The 23513-nt window shown below is 42.0% G+C and overlaps 1 protein-coding gene across 3 annotated transcripts in view; it reads left to right on the forward strand.

Moving 5' to 3' along the window:
* The first annotated feature begins 369 nt into the window (after window positions 1-369).
* The window catches only part of LOC106573033 (zinc finger protein 862), a 35195-nt gene continuing 12051 nt past the window's right edge, over window positions 370-23513 (forward strand). For 2 of the 3 annotated variants that reach the window (XM_014147649.3, XM_014147654.3), the window contains exons 1-6: window positions 370-569; window positions 1332-1455; window positions 13346-13440; window positions 13532-13788; window positions 14109-14176; window positions 14457-14644. In XM_014147649.3, coding sequence (XP_014003124.2) covers window positions 1391-1455; window positions 13346-13440; window positions 13532-13788; window positions 14109-14176; window positions 14457-14644 — 673 coding nt within the window. In that variant the 5' untranslated portion in view covers window positions 370-569; window positions 1332-1390. The remainder of the gene's footprint in view (window positions 570-1331; window positions 1456-13345; window positions 13441-13531; window positions 13789-14108; window positions 14177-14456; window positions 14645-23513) is intronic. The other variant, XM_082962456.1, reaches the window with a different exon arrangement.

Here is a 23513-nt window from a genome sequence, read left to right on the forward strand (position 1 = left end):
AAATAGTTTAAATATAACTCCGCTTAGATTATGCCACTGTCCATGAGAACTGATGAGGTCTGTTTTGATTGTGTACCGTTTTCAAATTATTTCAGCCATAAATTGATTTCAGCAATATTTTTTGGAGGACATAATTGAGGACAGTTTCTCAATCTACCCAGGCTAAATTTAAAACTTTCTTTACTTTTTCCGTGTAATAATTCCATAGGTTCGTTTCTGAGCATTCTGTCTCAAGGTTGTTTCTCTCGCGCCCACACAGCACATCTAGTAATGCGCGTTGCACGAAAGGTGACAATTTAACTCATATGTTTGTACTGCGTCTTTTATCTCTGAACTAAAGTAGCTTTCTTCCGTTTTCCATGTCATTTCCTGTAATAAAAAGATGGTGGTCAAAGCCGAGAGAATCGGCTGACTCATAGTAATTACTTCTAATAGGAAAAACTTTGCATTGCCGTGGACTAGTGAAATCAAAGAGTGGCGGTGCGTCAACGAAGGGGATCACGGAGTCTTGGGTCGGTAGATAAAGTGCTCAACGCAGACCCTCTGGAGCCCTGCAGATTCTATAGGTGGTGAGTCGTATTACTAGCCAATGTGGCCAATGAAAATGGCTTCCGAAAGCGTTAGGCAAATTGCCAATTGCCTGCAAACGAGAATCCAGGAAATATCTGGAAATAGCGCAGTGCACGACATATCTGGAATCTATCACATAGTATGACTATGCTGCTGTGTTTTTCCTTGTTGTTGTGTAGGAACAGCAAACTTCGCCGATAAATGTAAGTTTGTTTTTTGAGTATCATTATTTGTAGACCCGTCTCTACTGAATACTCGAGCGTCCTCCGAAAGCGGCAGCCTTGACGACCAATCAGCACTGTCGATTCGCTGCCGCAATATTTTGGAATTCGGGATTTGTGGCCATCGTCCTCAACAACAGTTTGGTTGAACAGGGGTTTCTCGTGGTCACTTCGAACGTTTGATGTCCAGAGATTGACCACATGTTACATTGTAACATCTCAGAATGCAAACCCTGCATGAGACATATGCTTGGTCTGTAACGCTTTTTGCCTTTTGTGAGTGCAGCTTGCCTTATGTAAATATGTTTGAAAATAACATCACATTTTTTTGACAGAATTAGCAGAGACGGGATGCTAATTAGAGTTACCCCCATTATAGTGAGTGCATTTAGAGTTCGGCTTTTGTGAAAATAGTCCAAATATTTTCATTTTGAGGATTTCAGATTATTTTCAAATGTGCCCTTTGTATCTGTGCAACTCGTCATAATAACCAGCCTACTTTGTGTTGTAGATCACCTTGTTTTTCCGTGTTATTTGCAGATTAATGATGTGGGACTGAACTTGCAAACAGTACGCTCACTCCCCTCCTTCCGTCCACAATGGCAGCATCATCTGCCTATCAAACCGAGCCTTCCTCAGAAGTCGGGCCCAACAGCAGCCCCAGGTAGACTGATGCTGGGCGATTCCAGTGTTGTGGACACTACATTTGCATGCAAAATCATAACTTTAATATCTCACAAAATGGACGAACAAAATATAAATGAAACTTTGGATGTATGTGTCCCCCTTGGAATTACAAGAAAGCGGACTTCTACATGTTAGCATGTTGGAGAAATAAAGTAAATAAGAATCATTATGGATGTTACATGAACAAGCTTTTTTGGATAGCTATTTGGAAGGAAAGGCTTGGCTGAACACCAAAACGATCATTTTGAAAACATGGTAATTTCCATGATTACTTTAGAGAGGAAAAATAACCTTTATAGTTGCTACAACCTCCGTTATGGATGTTACAGAGTCTGAAATAGACATTCAAATCATGATAAAAATCTATAATAACACATTTGTTATCATTTGTATTTTTTTAATAAGGTCAGCAGAAGGCATAACACTTCAAGATTGCATAATTACAGGTAGCCTGAATAGTATAAAAGGCCAGTCACCAGACCCTTACATTAAAAAAATTCCCTTCACTTTTATATACACTACCGTTCAAAAGTTTGGGGTCACTTAGAAATGTCCTTGTTTTTGAAAGAAAAGCAAATTTTTTTGTCCATTAAAATAACATCAAATTGGTCAGAAATACAGTGTAGACATTGTTAATGTTGTAAATGACTATTGTAGCTGGAAACGGCAGATTTGTTATGGAATATCTACATAGGCGTACAGAGGCCCATTATCAGCAACCATCACTCCTGTGTTCCAATGACACGTTGTGTTAGCTGATCCAAGTTTATAATTTTAAAAGGCTAATTGATCATTAAAAAAACCTTTTGCAATTATGTTAGCATAGCTTAAAACTGTTGTCCTGATTTAAAGAAGCAATAAAACTGGCCTTTAGACTAGTTGAGTATCTGGAGCATCAGCATTTGTGGGTTCGATTACAGGCTCGAAATGGTCAGAAACAAAGACTTTTCTTCTGAAACTCATCAGTCTATTCTTGTTCTGAGAAATGTAGGCTATTCCATGCGATAAATTGCCAATTAACTGAAGATCTTGTACAACGCTGTGTACTACTCCCTTCACAGAACAGCGCAACTGGCTCTAACCAGAATAGAAAGAGGAGTGGGAGGCCCCGGTGCACAGCTGAGCAAGAGGACAAGTACATTAGTGTCTAGTTTGAGAAACAGAAGCCTCACAAGTCCTCAACTGAACCAGAGTTGCAAAGAAAGGCCATATCTCAGACTAGCCAATGAAAAAATGTATATGGGCAAAAGCACACAGACACTGGACAGAGGAACTCTGCCTAGAAGGCCAGCATCCCGGAGGGGGTCAAACGTTTTGGGTAGCCTTCCACAAGCTTCCCACAATAATTTGGGTGAATTTTGGCCTATTCCTCCTGACAGAGCTGGTGTAACTGAGTCAGGTTTGTAGGCCTCCTCGCTCGCACACACATTTTCTGTAGGAATGAGGTCAGGGCTTTGTGATGGCCACTCTAATACCTTGACTTTGTTGTCCTTAAGCCATTTTGGAAGTATGCTTGGGGTCATTGTCCATTTGGAAGACCCATTTGCGACCAAGCTTTAACTTCCTGACTGACGTCTTGAGATGTCACTTGAATATATCCACATAATTTTCCTCCCTCATGATGCCATCTATTTTGTGAAGTGCACCTGTCCCTCCTGCAGCAAAGCAATCCTGCAACATGATGCTGCCACCCCCTTGCTTCATAGTTGGGATGGTGTTCTTCGGCTTGCAAGCGTCTCCCTTTTTCCTCCAAACATAACGATGGTCATAAAGGCCAAACAGTTCTATTTTTGTTTCATCAGACCAGAGGACATTTCTCTAAAAAGTACAATCTTTGTCCCCATGTGCAGTTGCAAACCGTAGTCTGGCTTTTTTATGGTGGTTTTGGAGCAGTGGCTTCTTCCTTGCTGAGCGGCTTTTCAGGTTATGTCGATATAGGACTCGTTTTACTGTGGATATAGATACTTTTGTACCCGTTTCCTCCAGGATCTTCACGAGGTCCTTTGCTGTTGTTCTGGGATTGATTTGCACTTTTTGCACCAAAGTACGTTATTCTGTAGGAGACAGAACGCGTCTTCTTCCTGAGCGGTACGAGGGCTGCGTGGTGCCATGGTGTTTATACTTGCGTACTATTGTTTGTACAAAATAATGTGGTACCTTTTAATGGCACAGTCAACTTAGTGTATGTAAACTTCTGAACTACTGGAATTGTAATATTATGAATTTTAAGTGAAGTCATTTGTCTGTAAACAATTGTTGGAAAAATCACTTGTGTCATGCACAAAGTAGATATCCTAACTGACTTGCCAAAACTATAGTTTGTTTACAAGAAATTTGTGGAGTGGTTGAAAAACGAGTTTTAATGACTCCAACCTCAGTGTATGTAAACTTCCGACTTCAACTGTAGATATTCCATAAAAAATCTGCTGTTTCCATCTACAATAGTCGTTTACAACATTAACAATGTCGACACTGTATTTCTGATCAAAATGTTATTTTAGTGGACCAAAAATATTTTTCTTTCAAAAACAAGGACATTTCTAGGTGACCCCAAACTTTTGAACGGTAGTGTATATCAAAATGAAACTTTACCAGTTGAATCTAAACAACAATATATTTGTTTGTATTACAACTTCTCTGAAATGTGCAAATGAGACAATATACCTTTGGGATACCATTCAGCAACAGGTGGGGCTGCATCCCCAACAACCCAGTGTGTGGATTATTCTTCTACGTTGGGGTACCAGGGAGTTGCAGCGCCGTAGACATCATTGCTTACGTCATATGGAGTACAGGAAGCATGTTTTGCCTGTATTGAGCAGAATATACAGTCTTCTTCACATTATGCAACAGAAGACCAGATCCCGGTCTTCCTCCTGTCAGGGGAGCCCTCTCCAACAGGTTGCAGTGGAGAACATGCGGTGGTCATATGGAGGACAGCCGCAATAAGTTGTTTCTTCGGAACCGTTGCCAGGTGTGTCTGTGACCATCGGGCGTGACTATACTGCCTCTCCAGCCTGTGCACCATTGTCAGGCAAGGCTGCGACTGAGACCGGGCAGGGACACGTCATGTCCTCGGCTCCTGCTGGTCCTCGGGAGTTGCCTGCTACAGAGACTGAGCCCAGACCAGATGTAATTTCCGATTCCCCCTCCGCATCTGTGGAGTATGGGAGAACCCTCTCCCTGGCTCGGGCGGCCTATGTGATTCCAGCATCGTCGCCCTTTCTGCCTCTGACTCTCTGCCAGTCCCTGCACTAGGGGACCCTCCAGCAGCACCGAACCGGTCTGCTGTTACTTCTGATCATCGGCCCTGCCCTGACCTAGGCCCAGCTCCAGTCCTGGTCGTGCTGCCACTGTTCTCAACCCCTGACGTGACTGTGGGGGACAAACCAGACCTCCGTTGGGGAACCGACGCCACCAGGCCTCTCCTCTGCTGAGGCACAGCCCGCCTCTGTGGGGGAACCACTGCCGCACCAGGATTTCTGAAAATTGACCGGCAAGATTTAAATTTTCCGGAGATTTTGCGAAATTTACCGGACATCCATATGCATTGGGTACATAACGCTTTAGGACGTCCACCCACCGTGCTCAAAATCACATTTAGATTATTGTAATTAATCTTAACAGAATATAACTTAGCCTGCAAAGTTGTAATAAAATAAAGTAGAATGTTCTTATACCAACATGACAGGTTTTATTGAAAGCGAAACGTTGCACGTTTCGTCGTCTTTCCTGTTATAAATCATAAATGAATTAAATGTAATATTCAGTGCCTTCAGAAAGTATTCAGACCCCTTGACTTATTCCTCATTTTGTTAGGTTACAGCCTTATTCTAAAATTGATTATAGTTTTTTCCTCTCACCAATCTACACACAATACCTCATAATGACAAAGCAAAAATAGGTTTTTCACATTTTTTACTAATTTATTAAAAATAAAAAACGGAAATATTAAATAAGTATTCAGACACTTTACTCAGTACTTTGTTGAAGCACCTTTGCAGCGATTACAGCATTGATTATTTTTGGGTGAAACGCTACAAGCTTGGCACACCGTTTTTTGGGGAGGTTTTCCCATTCTTCTCTGCAGATCATCTCAAGCTCTGTCAGGTTGGATGGGGAGCGTTGCTGCACAGCTTTTTCAGGTCTCTCCAGTGATGTTCCCGAAGCCACACCTGCGTTGTCTTGGCTGTGTGCTTAGGGTTGTTGTCCTGTTGGAAGGTGAACCTTCACCCCAGTCTGAGGTCCTGACAGCTCTGGAGCAGGTTTTCATCAAGAATCTCTCTGTACTTTGCTCCATTCATCTTTGCCTCGATGCTGACTAGTCTCCCAATCCCTGCCGCAGAAAAACATCCCCACAGCAAGGTTATGCCACCACCGTAGGGATGGTGCAAGGTTTCCTCCAGACGTGACGCTTGGCATTTAGGCCAAAGAGTTTAATCTTGGTTTCATCCGACCATTCTTTGTTTAATCTCAGACCATGTTTCTAATTTCTCTGGGGACTTGGCTCGCCTCTATCAGGGAGCCCCTATTGCCCGGCACCTGACTTGTTACAGTGGGCTGCCCCTACTTCTGTGCTATCCGCATGGACATCTTAAGCCCTCTGTCCCCTGGCTGCACCTGACCTGCAGCTGATGGAGTGGCTGCATGGGGTAACTACACATGGTGGCGGGGACCAGCACTACTGACATTCCAGCAGGGGAATTCTTTATTTTTGTAAATATGCTGCATACATATTTAAGGGTGGCTGTTACATAATTCCCCTGCCGAGGGTGCTGTGGGAATAATTTTCAGCATGTGTGGTGGTGTTTATATCTGGCTAACGCCATGTAGTCTAGCCTCCTCGCGTGAGAGATATCGATCACTCGTGGCTTCAGCCAATCAGACTCTCCCCATGAACCCCACACTCTGTCCATGCACTAATCACGCATTCTGTGATTGGTCAGATGCTCATAGCTAGCCCTGCACTGGTCAGATAGTTCTGTTGCATGCTCCCGCAAGGGTATAAATATTGCCCTGAGTCTGACTGTGTTATCGGGTAGAGGTATGTGCATGGGATGTGTTAACACAAAGTAAGTTGTAGTTGTTTAACTTGGCTCTGTATGCGTCTAAAAGTATTCATGATATAATTAAGCAATAAGGCCCAAGGTGGTGTGGTATATGGCCAATATACCACTGCTAAAGGCTGTTCTTAGGCACAATGCAACGCAAAGTGCTAGGACACTGCCCTTAACCGTGGTATATTGGCCATATATCACAAAACCCCGAGGTGCCTTATTGCTATTATAAACTGGTTACCAACGTAATTAGAGCAGTGAAAATAAATGTTTTGTCATACCCATGGTATACGGTCTGATATACCACGACTTTCAGCCAATCAGCATTCAGGGCTCGAACCACCCAGTTTATAACAGTTATTATACAACGAGTGGGTCTAATCCTGAATGCTGATTAGTTAACTGCATTCCAGATGGTGTCTTTTCTACAAGTTACCACCGGTTAAATCTATTATGTTAAAATGCCTATTTACTCTGTTCCATCTGACTGTGCAATCCACTTTCTCATCAGCCAAGCCAGGCAATTTATAAACTTGATCTCCACTATAAAAAGCATTTAGACATTATCTCACATTTTTTTTAGACTAACATTTATTTTTCAACAGCAGAGATTTGTATAAACATTGCGGTCTGTCTCTCCGACTTTGCAACATTGTTTCAATATTCAAATTTGATCTCCAGCTGTCCCATAAACGTGTCAGGGAATTGGGACGAGACAGACAGGCAGGCAGCATTTCTCAGCCAGTCGAAATCATAAATCAACTGGCATATTTTTTTATGGATGTATACAAAGAAATGTAAATTGAAAAAAAGGTAAAACAAAACGAAGTGCAGTTAGTTTTCAATCTTCTGTTGTGCCTTGCGGTCGGAGGCCGAGCACTTGCCATACCAGGCAGCGATGCAACCCATCAAGATGCTCTCTATGGTGCAGCTGTGGAACCTTTTGAGGATCTGAGGACCCATGCCAAATCTTTTCAGTCTACTGAGGGGGAATAGGTTTTGTCGTGCCCTCTTCACGACTGTCTTGGTGTGCTTAGACCATGTTAGTCTGTTGGTGATGTGGACGCCAAGGAACTAGAAGTTCTCAACCTGCTCCACTGCAGCCCCGTCGATGAGAATGGGGGCGTGCTCGGTCCTTCTTTTTCTGTAGTCTACAATCATTTCCTTTGTCTTGATCACGTTGAGGGAGAGGTTGTTGTCCTTGCACCACAGGGTCAGGACTCTGACCACCTCCCTATAGGCTGTCTCATAATTGTCGGTGATCAGGCCGACCTGTTGTGTCATCGGCAAACTTAAAACCTGTTGAGGACAGATGTTCCGCTAGCCAATATCCAATGGAACAGTGTGGCGCGAAATACAAAAACCTCAAAAATGCAATAATTTCAATTTTTCAAACATACGACTATTTTACACCATTTTAAAGATCAGACTCTCGTTAATCTAACCACATTGTCCGATTTCAAAAAAGCTTTACAGCGAAAGCAAAACATTAGATTATGTTAGGAGAGTACATAGACCAAAATAATCACACAGCCATTTTCCAAGCAAGCATATATGTCACAAAAACCCAAAACACAGCTAAATGAAGCACTAACCTTTGATGATCTTCATCAGATGACACTCCTAGGACATTATGTTATACAATACATGTATGTTTTGTTCAATCAAGTTCATATTTATATCCAAAAACAGCTTTTTACATTGGCGTGTGATGTTCAGAACATGCATTCCCACCAAAAACTTCCGGTGAATTTACAAAATTACTCATCATAAACGTTGACAAAATACATAACAATTATTTTAAGAATTATAGATACAGAACTCCTTTATGCAATCGCGATGTCAGATTTTAAAATAGCTTTTCGGCGAAAGCACATTTTTCAATATTCTGAGTACATAGCTCAGCCATCACGGCTAGTTATTTTGACACCTGCCAAGTTCGGGGCACACTAAACTCAGAATTAGTATTAGAAATATTGTATTACCTTTGCTGATCTTCGTCAGAATGCCCTCCCAGGACTGCTACTTCCACAAGAAATGTTGTTTTTGTTCCAAATAATCCATAGTTATGTCCAAATACCTCCGTTTTGTTTGTGCGTTCAGGTCACTATCCACAAAGGGTAACACTCGAGTGCATTTTGAGACAAAAAAAATCTAAATGTTCCATTACTGTACTTAGAAGCATGTCAAACGCTGTTTAAAATCAATTTTTATGGGGGATTTTTCTCGTAAAATAGCGATAATATTCCAACCGGACAATAGTGTATTCATTCAAAGACGAAAAGAAAAAACAGAGTGCTCGTGTGATTGCGCATATCCAATCTCTTTGTCCCCAGGCAGACCACTGAGAAACTGAGCTACTATACTCTGCCCAGAGACAGGAGATGCCTCAATTCGCTTTCTGGAGGCTTTAGACAGCCAATGGAAGCCTTAGAAAGTGCAATGTAACCCCACAGATGCTGTAGTTTCGATAGAGAATCAAAAGAAGAACTACAAATTCTCAGACAGGCCACTTCCTGCTTGGAATTTTCTCAGGTTTTTGCCTGCCATATGAGTTCTGTTATGAGGTGAATGCACCAATTTGTAAATCACTCTGGATAAGAGCGTCTGCTAAATGACGTAAATGTAATGTAAATGTTATACTCACAGACACCATTCAAACAGTTTTAGAAACTTCAGAGTGTTTCCTATCCAAATCTACTAATAATATGCATATTCTAGTTTCTGGGCCAGAGTAGTAACCTGTTTAAATTGGGTACGTTTTTCATCCGGCCGTGAAAATACTGCCCCCTATCCTAAACAGGTTAATGATGGTGTTGAAGTCATGCCTGGCCGTGCAGTCATGAGTGAACATGGAGTAAAGGAGGGTACTGAGCACACGCCCTTGAGAGGCCCACGTGTTGAGGATCAGCGTGGCAGATGTGATGTTACCTACCCTTACCACCTGGTGGTGGCCCGTCAGGTAGTTCAGGATCCAGTTGCAGAGGGAGGTGTTTAGTCCCAGGGTCGTTAGCTTAGTGATGAGCTTTGAGGGTACTATGGTGTTGAACGCTGTGCTGTAGTCAATGAACAGCATTCTCACATAGGTGTTCCTTTTGTCCAAGTGTGAAAGGGCAGTGTGGAGTGGGTCTAGGGTTTCTGGGATAATGGTGTTGATGTGAGCCATGACCAGCCTTTCAAAGCATTTCATTTCTACAGACGTTAGTGCTACGGGTCGGTAGTCATTTAGGCAAGCTACATAAGTCTTCTTGGGCACAGGGACTATGGTGGTCTCCTTGAAACATGTAGGTATTACAGATTCAGACAGTGAAGACACTTGCCAGTTGGTCAGCGCATGCTCGGAGTACACATCCTGTTAATCCGTCTGGCCCTGCGGCTTTGTGAATGTTGACCTGTTTAAAGGTCTTACTCACATCGGCTGCGGAGAGCGTGATCACACAGTCATCCGGAACAGCTGATGCTCTAATGCATGTTTCAGTGTTAGTTCCCTCGCAGCAAGCATAGAAGTTATTTAGCTCGTCTGGTAGGCTCGTGTCACTGGGCAGCTCTCGGGTGTGCTTCCCTTTGTAATCTGTAATAGTTTGCAAGCCCTGTCACATCCGACAAGCGTCGGAGCCGGTGTAGTACGATTCGATCTTAGTCCTGTATTGACCCTTTGCCTGTTTGATGGTTTGTCGGGGGGCATAGTGGGATTTCTTTTAAGCTTCCGGGTTAGAGTCCCGCTCCTTGAAAGCGGCAGCTCTACCCTTTAGCTCAGTGCGGATGTTGCCTGTAAAACATGGTTTCTGGTTGGGGTATGTACGTACAGTCACTGTGGGGACGACGTTATTGATGCACTTATTGATGAAGCCAGTGACTGATGTGGTGTACTCCTCAATGCCATCGGAAGAATCCCCGAACATTTTCCAGTCTGTGCTAGAAAAACAGTCCCGTAGTTTAGCATCTGCTTCATCTGACCACTTTTTTTATAAACTGAGTCACTTCCTGCTTTAATTTTTGCTTGTAAGCAGGAATCCGGAGGATAGAATTTTATGGTCAGATTTGCCACATGGAGAGAGAGGGAGAGCTTTGTATGCGTCTCTGTGTGTGGAGTAATGGTGGTCTAGAGAATTTTTTTCCTCCTCTGATTGCACATTTAACATGCTGATAGAAATTAGGTAAAACTGATTTAAGTTTCCCTGCATTAAAGTCCCCGGCCACTAGGAGCGCCTGTTTGCTTATGGCTCATTGTATACGGCTCATTGCTGGCACTAAAACCGCACTCATTGGTCTGTGGTGGTATGTAGACAGCTACGAAAAATACAGATGAAAACTATCTAGGTAGATAGTGTGGTCTACAGCTTATCATGACATACTCTACCTCAGGCGAGCAAAACCTCGAGACTTCCTTAGATATCGTGCACCAGCTATTGTTTACAAATATACATAGGCTGCCACCCCGTGTCTTACCAGAGGCTGCGGTGCTATCCTGCCGACAGTGTATAACCCACCAGCTGTGTGTTATTAATGTCATTGTCCAGCCACGACTCGGTGAAACATAAGATATTAAAGTTTTTAATGTCCCGTTGGTAGGATATACGCACTATCAGTTCGTCCCATTTATTTTCCAGTGATTGAATGTTGGCTAACAGTACGGAAGACAGATTAGCCACTCGTCACCTGATCCTCACAAGGCACCTCGATCTCTTTCCGCGAAATCTGTTTCTTTCTCTAGCAAATGACAGGGATAAGGGCCTTTTCGGGTGTTTGGAGTATATCCTTCTGTCTGACTCATTAAAGAACAATTCTTCGTCCAATCACATCCACAACCATTATGGATGTTACAAATATCATCATGCTAAAAAAAGGACACTGACAATGAAAAGAGAGAAACCAATTATTTACCACATGGTCTGTATTGCTTCAATAACATCATCTCACAACTAATACTGGGGGACAGATGTGAGTGAAAATTCAAGGTCTGTGAGCCCATTCTAAAAGCCATGAAATATGATTGACTGCAAAGCCTTTTTGGTCAACATTCATGCAATTTCCTATTTAAACTTTTCAAATAAAGCCTGAACTCCAACATATACAGTTACAAGAAAAGTATGTGAACCCTTTGGAATAGCCTGGATTTCTACATAAATTCCTCTATGTCACAACAATAGACAGACACAGTGTGCTTAAACAAATAACACACCAATTATTGTATTTTTCTTGTCATTATTTAATGCATAATTTAAACATTCACGGTGTAGGTTGGAAAAAGTATGTGAACCGCTAGGCTAATGACTTTTCCAAAAGCTAATTGGAGTCAGGACTCAGCTAACCTGGAGTCCAATCAATGAGATGAGATTGGAGATGTTGGTTAGAGCTGCCCTGCAATATAAAAAACACTTACAAAATCTGAGTTTGCTATTTACATGAAGCATTGCTTGATGTGAACCATGTCTCAAACTAAAGAGATCTCAGAAGACCTAAGTTTAAGAATTGTTGATTTGCATGAAGCTGGAAAGGGTTACAAAAGGATCTCAAAAAGCCTTGATGTTCATCAGTCCACAGTAAGACAAATAGTCTATAAATTGAGAAAGTTCAGCACTGTTGCTACTCTCCCTAGGCGTGGCCATCCTGCAAAGATGACTGCAAGAACACAGCACAGAATGTCATTGAGGTTAAGAAGAATCCTAGAGTGTCAGCTAAAGACTTACAGAAATCTCTGGAACATGCTAACATCTCTGTTGACGAGTCTACGATATGTAAAACACTTAACAAGAATGGTGTTCATGGGAGTACGCCACGGAAGAAGTCACTGCTGTCCAAAAAAAACATTGCTCCACGTGTGAAGTTCGCAAAAGAGCACCTGGATGTTCCACAGCACTACTGGCAAAATATTCTGTGGACTGATTAAACTAAAGCTGAGTTGTTTGGAAGGAACACACAACACTGTGTGGAGAAAAAAAGGCGCAGCATACCTACATCAGAACCTCATCCCAACTGTAAAATATGGTGCATCATGGTTTGGGCTGCTTTGCTGCCTCAGGGCCTGAACAGTTTGATATCATTGACGGAAAAATTAATTCCCATGTTTATCAAGACATTTTGCAGGAGAATGTTAGGCTACCTGTCCGCCAATTGAAGCTCAACAGAAGTTGGGTGATGCAGCAGGACAACGACCCAAAACACAGAAGTAAATCAACAACAGAATGGCTTCAACAGAAGAAAATACGCCTTCTGGAGTGGACCAGTCAGAGTCCCGACCTCAACCCAATTTAAAATGCTGTGGCATGACCTCGAGAGCGGTTCACACCAGACATCCCAAGAATATTGCTGAACTGAAACAGTTTTGTAAAGAGGAATGGTCCTCCTGACCGTTGTGCAGGTCTGATCCGTAACTACAGAAAACGTTTGGTTGAGGTTGTTGCTGCCAAAGGATGGTCAACCAGTTATTAAATCCAAGGGTTCACATATTTTTTCCACCCTGCACTGTGAATGTTTACACAGTGTGTTCAATAAAGACATGAAAACGTATAATTGTTTGTGTGTTATTAGTTTAAGCATACTGTGTTTGTCTATTGTGGTGATTTATAGGAAGATCAGGTCAAATTTTATGACCAATTTATACAGAAATCCAGGTAATTTCAAAGGGTTCACATACTTTTTCTTGCCACTGTAGGCTATTATTAAGGATAATTATGAACTATTTGGGCATGCGCATGTTGACTTCTATGCAGTGTTGCATTGTTCTTTGCATGCTGTATTGAAGATAAGCATTACAAGCCCATGTAGGGTATCAATTGATCATGTATTGTATGTGATTTCTTACCACAGCCTAATCAAAGACGAGTGTGAGTCAGAGGACCCAAGCAATAAACTCAAGGTTGATCACGGTGCCAGTGAGAGTCACCAAAAAGTAGACTTCTGGTGTAAGTATCATCATCTTTCTAACAATTCTCATGCTGAACATTGGTGTGTACTACCATCAAAAACTGACCAATGTCCAAAAAAATTCTACAGTCTGTGAGGAGTGCAAGGAGTATTTCTTGGAGGAATGCCCCACCCATGGTCCTCCAGTCTTTGTGCCAGACACATCAGTGGCACTGGGGGTGCCCAACCGGGCAGCCCTCACGGTGCCCTCTGGAATAGAGATCGTCCAGGAGGAGGAGGTGGATGTGTGCTGCATAGATGCGGGCATCCCCAAGGGGGCGCTCTTTGGCCCATATCAGGGGGAGCTGGTGTCAAAAGACTATTCCGCAGGGTTTTTCTCATGGATAGTGAGTTGAGCATTATCAAGGACTTTTCCTGAACTGTTTATAAATACGTATTTCATTATTTGTCAACATTTATACGCATTTATAATGGCTTATTAATTTAATTCGTGTTTATTTATTAATTATAAATGTTTAACCAATGGTCCTAACCCAACTGTTTGTATGTTATACATTTGTAGCCATATCAGCGTGAAAAAGGCTTAAAAGGGTCAGGGATCTTTCTCCAGGGAACGTATCTCATCCTTGAGCTGTCCTCCATTTTCTAAACACCACACCATTCTGCTATTGCTGGTATTTTTCATCCTTATTCTCAATTCTCTTAGATCGTCGATGAAAACAACACATACAAATCCATTGATGGCAGTGATGAAACTAAAGCTAACTGGATGAGGTACAATTTAGTAATAATGTTGATCATCAATAAGCCTCTCAGTTTTGAGATTAGAATTGAACAGAAACCGATGAACTTCATCAGCCGTGAATCTTTGACATTAGTGTTGAGCATTCAAAGAATGTGAGAGGACATCCTAAATGAAGTGTGTGAAGATCAGGTATAATTTAACCTGTTTACTGTATGTCCATTGCTTTAAACATGTTTATGCTACAACCTATGTTGTATTAAGACCTAATGCGACTGACAGATATTTATGGTTTTTGTTCATATATTACAGGTATATACGGAATTCGTCGGATGAGAATGAGAGGAACCTGACTGCGTTCCAGCATGGAGAGCACATATACTTCCGTGTGTGCCGACAGTTGTCGACAGGAGAGAAGCTCCGTGTTTGGTACAGCGATGACTACATGAGGCGGCTGCACAGTGTCTCGCAGGACAGCATTGACCGTGACCTGGACACAGGTGAGACACCCCCCTGAAATGGATTTCAATTTGCCTCATGTGGCTGCTCAATATGACTGACTTCATTAAATAAATATCCATCACTAGTAAAACTAGTGTTATTTGTGTTCCATTTACTTATTTTGGAGCGATTATGACGGCCAGTGTTGATCGAAGGAGATTTCAATGTTGTGCACAAACTTGTTTACATCGCTGTTAGTGACCATTTCTCCTTTGCCAAGATAATCTATCCAACAGGTGTGCAGCTGATTAAACAGCAGGGTCATTAATTGCACAGTAGCACCTTGTGGTGGGGACAATAAAAGGCCACTAAAATGTGCAGTTTTGTGTCACAACACAATCTCACAGATGTCTCAAGTTTTGAGGGAGTGTACAAATGGCATGCTGACTGCAAGAATGTCCACCAGAGTTGTTGCCAGAGAATATTTGGTTAATTTCTCTACCATAAGCCGACACCAATGTAATTTTCAAGAATTTGGCAGTATGTCCAACTGGACTCACAACCACAGACAACGTGTAACCACACCAGCCCATCACCTCCACAACCGGCTTCTTCACGCCACCCGGACAGCTGATGAAAATATGGGTTTGCACAACTGAAGAATTTCTGCACAAACTGTCAAGACACCATCTCAGGGAAAGTCATCTGCATGTTTGTCATCCTCACCAGGGTCTTGAACGTCGTGACCGACTTCAGAGGGCAAATGCTCACCTTCAATTGCCACTGGCACGCTAGAGAAGTGTGGTCTTCACGGATGAATCCCAGTTTCAACTCTACCGGGCAGATGGCAGACAGCTTGTAGGGTGTTGTATCGGTGAGCTGTTTGCTGATGTCAATGTTGTGAACAGAGTGCCCATGGTGGCGGTGGGGTTATGGTATGGGCAGGCATAAGCTATGGACAATGAACACAATTGCATTTTATCGATGGCAATTTGAATGCACAGAGATACCGTGATGAGATCCTGAGCCCATTGTCGTGCCATTCACCGGGACACCAACACCTCATGTTTCAGCATGATAATGTCTCAAGGATCTATACACAATTACCAGAAGCTGAAAATGTCCCAGTTCTTGCATGGCTTGCATACTCACCAGACATGTCACCCATTGAGAATGTTTGGGATGCTCTGGATCGGTGTACGACAGCGTGTTCCAGTCCTCGCAAATATCCAGCAACTTTGCACAGCCATTGAAGAGGAGTGGGACAACATTCCACAGCCAACAATCAACAGCCTGATAAACTATGCGAAGGATATGTCATACCAGATACTGACTGGTTTTCTGATCCACGCCCCTACCTTCTTTTGTGTGTTTGTATCTTTGACCAACAGATGTATATCTGTATTCCCAGTCATGTGAAATCCATAGATTAGGGCCTAAGACATATCAATTAACTGATTTCCTTATATGAACTGTAACTCAGTAAAATCTTTGAAATTGTTGCATGTTGAGTTTATATTTTTGTTCAGTGTCGATATCCTACTCCCATAATTCAAACAATGAAAATACCAAGACATGTTTTCTTTACTTTCATCTCTTATAAAAACTCACAAATTCCCCTCACCTCAATGTTTTGAGATATGAATTGAGTAGGTGGATGACCTCCTGCAAAGTAGTCATACATTTGAATCAAACAATTATTAGGCTACACAGCACTCTCTAGATTGGGAAGAACAGACTAAGTACTGTGAAAACCAACCTATGAAACACAACCGCCCCGGTCTCCCCGAATCACTGTTTGGTTATTGGCTGTTCAATCCCGCATGTTGTTAGAAGACCAGCGAAAGTAAAAATGTGAAGATTTGGAAACAAGTCAGTCTCCTTGATTATTAGGCTATCATAAATGGATTTAAAGTGTGCATTTTGTGCAATAAACTAATGACGTACATGCTTTTGTTATGGCATTTTAGTTTGACTGACAAAAGTATACTTGGTCTGGTCTTTGGTGTCCCAATGCAAATAGCGTAGCCGGAAATGCACCCCAAACCAATGTTCCCTCTAAACTGTGCGCAGCTCACCTCTCTCAGAATAAATATCAGCCCTCGCAGAGAAGCACGAGATTGAACTTCACTCAACTTTCTAGAGTTTTCCCATTTTAGTTAACTCTATCAATGTTTCACTCTACTGTGGGAATTGCTATCAAATCATTGCATTATAAGCCACTTTCAATGTATCATACCGAAACAAAACTAACTATGTAAGACTCTGTATGTTAAACTAACTGTGCAAGAGATTTTCTTGTAAGCAGAGCGCATTGGAGTAGGATTCGATTGCATTGACAGGCACAACTCAGGCCTGTACTCTACACAGACTGGTGCGCCATAACCAATCAGAGCTGCAGTAGGCCTTTATGCAAATAGCCATTGCCATATATGGATCTGCCATTCACTTTGAACTGGACTGTGTTTACAGCATGAGCGGCTGTGAGTAGATGTGCTTGTTTTGCGTTCAAAGCTAGAGCTGCATGTTGCCACCTGTGCACATGTGTTTCTTTGCTAGTTAGTGAGTTATTAGCCCAGTTATAGCTCATTTCTAGTCAACAATGGGGGAGTGATTGCTTCCTACAAGAGCACAAAACGTTTGCATTTCTGGCCATCTTTGAAAAGCGAGTCACGTAAAAGCACTTTTTATGTCTTAAAGGGGCTGTGTTGTATTTTGAGACAGGCTTGAATAAGCTAATTAGCCAATAGGCAGAGGGTAGCATAATTTATCTGAATGAATTTTATTTCGTAAAGTGGTTTCTTGCATCAAACAGAACATTTTCAGTCACCTTGTCTTAAGGACAAGTGGATAAACAGGTTGTCAAGCCCTGCATTTTTGTTCAAAAGTCTCATGGAATGTAGGCCTACATTGAACACCACACATTTGCTGCTGCTGTAGGCTGAATGATAGAACAGCTATTTCCATGTTAACATTTTATGGGATGTCTTTTTCTTCATTGTTTTTTTATGGTAGGCCACTCTGTTAGGCCTACATTATGATCAAATGTAGGCCTAAAACTGTAACTTAAAGCGTGTACAGCCTCAGTGTTCACAGTAAACGCAAGCCAGAAGTTGCACATAATTTTGACAACGTTCACGTTTGTGCTTAGCAGGCCTGAAATTTGCTCAGTGGCGAATTTTGTATGTACTCGCGACCAGCGAGTACATACAGTGAGGGGAAAAAAGTATTTGATCCCCTGCTGATTTTGTACATTTGCCCACTGACAAAGAAATGATCAGTCTATAATTTTAATGGTAGGTTTATTTGAACAGTGAGAGACAGAATAACAACAACAAAAATCCAGAAAAACGAATGTAAAAAAATGTATAAATAGATTTGCATTTTAATGAGGGAAATAAGTATTTGACCCCCTCTCAATCAGAAAGATTTCTGGCTCCCAGGTGTCTTTTATACAGGTAACGAGCTGAGATTAGGAGCACACTCTTAAAGGGAGTGCTCCTAATCTCAGTTTGTTACCTGTATAAAAGACACCTGTCCACAGAAGCAATCAATCAATCAGATTCCAAACTCTCCACCATGGCCAAGACCAAAGAGCTCTCCAAGGATGTCAGGGACAAGATTGTAGACCTACACAAGGCTGGAATGGGCTACAAGACCAGCACCAAGCAGCTTGGGTGAGAAGGTGACAACAGTTGGTGCGAATATTCGCAAATGGAAGAAACACAAAATAACTGTCAATCTCCCTTGGCCTGGGGCTTCATGCAAGATCTCACCCCGTGGAGTTGCAATGATCATGAGAACGGTGAGGAATCAGCCCAGAACTACACGGGAGGATCTTGTCAATGATCTCAAGGCAGCTGGGACCATAGTCACCAAGAAAACAATTGGTAACACAATACGCCGTGAAGGACTGAAATCCTGCAGCGCCCACAAGGTCCCCCTGCTCAAGAAAGCACATATACATGCCCGTCTGAAGTTTGCCAATGAACATCTGAATGATTCAGAGGACAACTGGGTGAAAGTGTTGTGGTCAGATGAGACCAAAATGGAGCTCTTTGGCATCAACTTAACTCGCTGTGTTTGGAGGAGGAGGAATGCTGTCTATGACCCCAAGAACACCGTCAAAAATGGAGGTGGAAACATTATGCTTTGGGGGTGTTTCTCTGCTAAGGGGACAGGACAACTTCACCGCATCAAAGGGACGATGGACGGGGCCATGTACCGTCAAATCTTGGGTGAGAACCTCCTTCCCTCAGCCAGGGCATTGAAAATGGGTCGTGGATGGGTATTCCAGCATGACAATGACCCAAAACACACGGCCAAGTCAACAAAGGAGTGGCTCAAGAAGAAGCACATTAAGGTCCTGGAGTGGCCTAGCCAGTCTCCAGACCTTAATCCCATAGAAAATCTGTGGAGGGAGCTGAAAGTTCGAGTTGCCAAATGTCGCCTCGAAACCTTAATGACTTGGAGAAGATCTGCAAAGAGGAGTGGGACAAAATCCCTCCTGAGATGTGTGCAAACCTGGTGGCCAACTACAAGAAACGTCTGACCTCTGTGATTGCCAACAAGGGTTTTGCCACAAAGTACTAAGTCATGTTTTGCAGAGGGGTCAAATACTTATTTCCCTCATTAAAATGCTAATCAATTTATAACATTTTTGACATGTGTTTTTCTGGATTTTTTTGTTGTTATTCTGTCTCTCACTGTTCAAATAAACCTACCATTAAAATTATAGACTGATCATTGCTTTGTCAGTGGGCAAATGTAAAAAATCAGCAGGGGACGAAATACTTTTTTCCCTCACTGTATAACATCCTCCATTCGGGCTGCAAAGGCATCGGTTTCCTCCATAACTAGCTTTAATGGCTTGCCCCTGAAAATTGGGAAAATGTACTGTCTTAATAAAACACAATTTTGATGCTTATTTATAAAACCCTCTTAGGCCTCACTCCCTCCTATCTGAGGTATCTATTGCAGCCCTCATCCTCCACATAAAACATCTGTTCTGACAGTCACATTCTGTTAAAGGTCCTCAAAGCACACACATCCCTGGTTCGCTCCTCTTTTCAGTTTCGCTGCAGCTAGCGACTGGAACAAGCTGCAACAAACACGCAAACTGGACAGTTTTAACTCAATCTCTTCATTCAAAGACTTAATCATGGACACTCTTACTGACAGTTGTGGCTGCTTTGTGTGGTGTATTATTGTCTCTACCTTCTTGCCCTTTGTGCTGTTGTCTGCCCAATAATGTTTGTACCATGTTTTGTGCTGCTACCATGTTGTGTTGCTACCGTGCTGTGTTGTCATGTGTTCCTGCCTTGCTATGTTGTTGTTTTAGGTCTCTATTTATCGTGTTGTGTTGTCTCGTCGTGATGTATGTTTTGTCCTATATTTAATTTTTTATGTTTAATCCCAGCCCCTGTCCCTGCAGGAGGCCTTTTGCCTTTTGGTAGGCTGTCATTGTAAATAAAAATGTGTTCTTAACTGACTTGCCTAGTTAAATAAAGGTTAAATAAAAATAATAAAATAATTTAAAAAATGCACAGCGTTCACCCAATCCGGTTCTTACACGAGTCTGTTGTTTACCCCTGCTGTACACAATGTCCAGAAGTAGCTAGACACCATAACATGGTGGTGGGGAATTGTTTTACTAAGACAGTAGGCATATTTTCACCGATTTCTTATATATTTTTTTTATATATCTTTTCCACCGCCCCCCCCCCCCCATTAATTTGAGTTAAGGAGGAAACTGGCATTTTTGCAGCCTGATAGGAGGATGTTAATGTACGGACAAGTCGCTGGGGGACACGAGTGTATTACCAGCTGGGCTGATTGCGTCAACACCTAAAGGTAATACACGACGTCAGGAAGAACTTCACCCTCTAGGGGTCTTGTGTGCCATCTGGACCACCATTCGGTCTGGTCGAAATTGCTAGTTGGGCCATGGGGTGGGGGCTTTCCGATGATTTGGTTCTGTGGGTGTTGGAACAGAACCTGATGGTTGTTGACTGTATATAATTTGAGCTTTAGACTCTTAAGTCCATAACAACATGAACAATTACTACTGGTTTCAGTCTGTTCTTCAAACAGCCTGTATTTAAAAGAATGGATTAGGGCAGGTTCACAAATGAGCAAACACTATCTACTGTCTCAATCAAATCTTATTAGTCACATGCGCCGAATACAACAGCTGTAGACCTTACAGTGAAATGCTTACTTACGAGACCCTACCAGACAATGCAGTTAAAAAAATATGGATAAGAATAAGAAATAGAAGTAACAAGTAATTAAAGAGCAGCAGTAAAATAACAATAGTGAGACTTTATACAGGGGGGTACCGGTTAGTTGAGCTAATATGTACATGTAGGTAGAGTTATTAAAGTGACTATGCATAGATAACAGAGAGTAGCAGCGGTGTAAAAGAGGAGGTGGGGGGTGGACAATGCAAATAGTCTGGGTAGCCATTTGATTAGTTGTTCAGGAGTCTTATGGCTTGGGGTTAGAAGCTGTTTAGAAGCCTCTTGGACCTAGACTTGGCGCTCCGGTAACGCTTGCCGTGCAGTAGCAGAGAGAGCAGCCTATGACTAGGGTGGCTGAAGTCTGACCATTTTTAGGATGAGAATGGGGGTGTGCTCGGTCCTCTTTTTCCTGTAGTCCACAATCATCTCCTTTGTCTTGATCACATTGAGGGAGAGGTTGTTGTGCTGGCACCACACGGCCATGGATGAAATCATCTGCTGTTTGACAAAATAAAAGGTCTAATCCAGCCATGAGGTTTATTGTAGCGTCATATTTATGTTTATTTGAACATTTGAATAAATATTTGCGAAAAAGGCTACTGTAACTGATGTGCATGCAAAATTATATCAGATAACGAGGGCCAGTCCTGGTCCACATGTCATGACAAGTAATTCAAATCAGATTTAAAAAAATTGTCATATACTTGCAGGCTTCTCACAAGGTTCAATGGCGAGAAAAGGGAACAATCAAATAAGTGACATAGTAATACTAGAAATAATTTAAACAAAAATAAAACACAGTACAAAAGAGGCATGCAGATTAAAATAAGAGTAAGGTAAAATAAATTAATAAATAGTATCATGAACATTGTTTACCCCTGTACACAGTGAGTGGAAAAACCGAATACAATGCATAGAATTATAGAGACAAATTATGAACAGTACAGGAGTTAACTAAATAGGCTATACACTGTATTTACATTAGTAGTGCAGATTGAGAGCTGGCTATTGCATTGGTCTGGTAGACTAAAGTGATTCCAGTCACTGTTCAGAATAGTAATGTTTTATTTGTCGTACAGGATACACAAGGTATGCACTGTCCAACACTGTCTTGACAATGCAACAAGAAATAATTAAATATAAGAATACGTACATAAAGTAAATGGCTCAGTAGAATATAATAATGTTTGTTGCATAAGTATAATACAGGAAAGCACAATTTGTAGTACAATATTTATTTACACATGCATCAATAAATGGTAGGGTGCAGTAGGCAGCCCGGGATTCAGTTGTTGAACAGTTATGACTTGGCGGTAGAAGCTAGCTTTGAGTTTGGTAGTCCGACTTGATGCGCCAGTGCAGTCTGCCAGATATTGACCCTCACTGCTGCTCCCTCTTCCATGCTCACTGCCTTCTCCCGCCTTCAGGATTGGAGGCCCCTTTTAGTTAACGAGTGAACTGAATATGGACCTCCTCAATCATGGCATCCTGGGTTACAGGCTTTCTTCAATGACTCCTATACACAAAGAAAAAACATTGAGTTACATTTTAATTGCACGTGGTCTAACACACATGCATTTACTGAAAAAGCAGAGAAAACCAGTGCAATAATAACCTGTAAGCACATCAAATAGTCTGGAATAATAGCGCAAACTTCAGAAAAGGTCCTTGAAACAGGCTTTTCTGCCCCAGTCCTGTTTGTGGTAATGGCAAGATCATTGGACAGAATGCAAGGTAGCATCCATCTCTCTGTGCACTTAATGCCCTTGACCCCGTTTATAGACAGAAACGTAACCTACAAAATCAAGAGAAGTTTTAGAAATGACACACCATTTTAACATATTTCCCTCCCCATGTTAGGTGAGCAATAGTTGGGCTAGTCTGTGAACAAGAGGCTCCCATAATGGGCTCAGTTTTTTTTGTCTGCAAATGAGGTATTGCAGAGTTGGGCTTATGGATCAATTATTTATTCAACGTTTCTGTGGAAAAAAGAACAACAATGAATATGTAGCTTACTAGAACTAAACAACATGCAAATGTCTGGTCTGAGACAGAGAGAAGACATGCTCAGAGTTACCACCCTGCGAATTCAATAAACTTGACGTTCCCACGTTTACGGCTATGCAAGTGTTGAAAGAAAATAAAACAATCAATTAGACAAACGATTTGGTTCACAAACAAAAGTAAGTATTTGGATTTAGGATTTTTACATCTACTCTGGAAATCACATCAACTGCTGTGGTTCCGTCTTTGCCTTTAGTTAACAGAGTTTCAGAGAGAATTTAACTGGCTCTGCTAGAACTGCAAAGAGAATGGTAATAACTACAGTACTGTATTTATTTACCCAAATTAACAAGCTTGCAACCCTAGAATTGTTTTTTAAATTGAAAATGGCAGGTTTGGGCACTGATCAGCACCTAAATCAGAACGCAGTGGCTGTACAGTAACATGCTATAAATGATGGCAGAGCGCAGGCTCTGCGCTTCACAGCTCTGTGTGGGTTTTGACTGACAGACATTCTAAACTTGAGCACCGTACGTGACAAAAAGTTACCCAATTAGCTGGAGGGATGGGGGCAACTTCTTGTTGCTTACGGCCACTGCTTACAGCCACTTCCAATTTAGGCACTTGTCAGTACCCAAACCTGCCACGTGGGAACACCAAGTTGCCCCCATCCCTCTAGATA

Source organism: Salmo salar, chromosome 16, assembly GCF_965601325.2.
Source record: "Salmo salar chromosome 16, fSalSal1, whole genome shotgun sequence".
Lineage (NCBI taxonomy): Eukaryota > Metazoa > Chordata > Actinopteri > Salmoniformes > Salmonidae > Salmo > Salmo salar.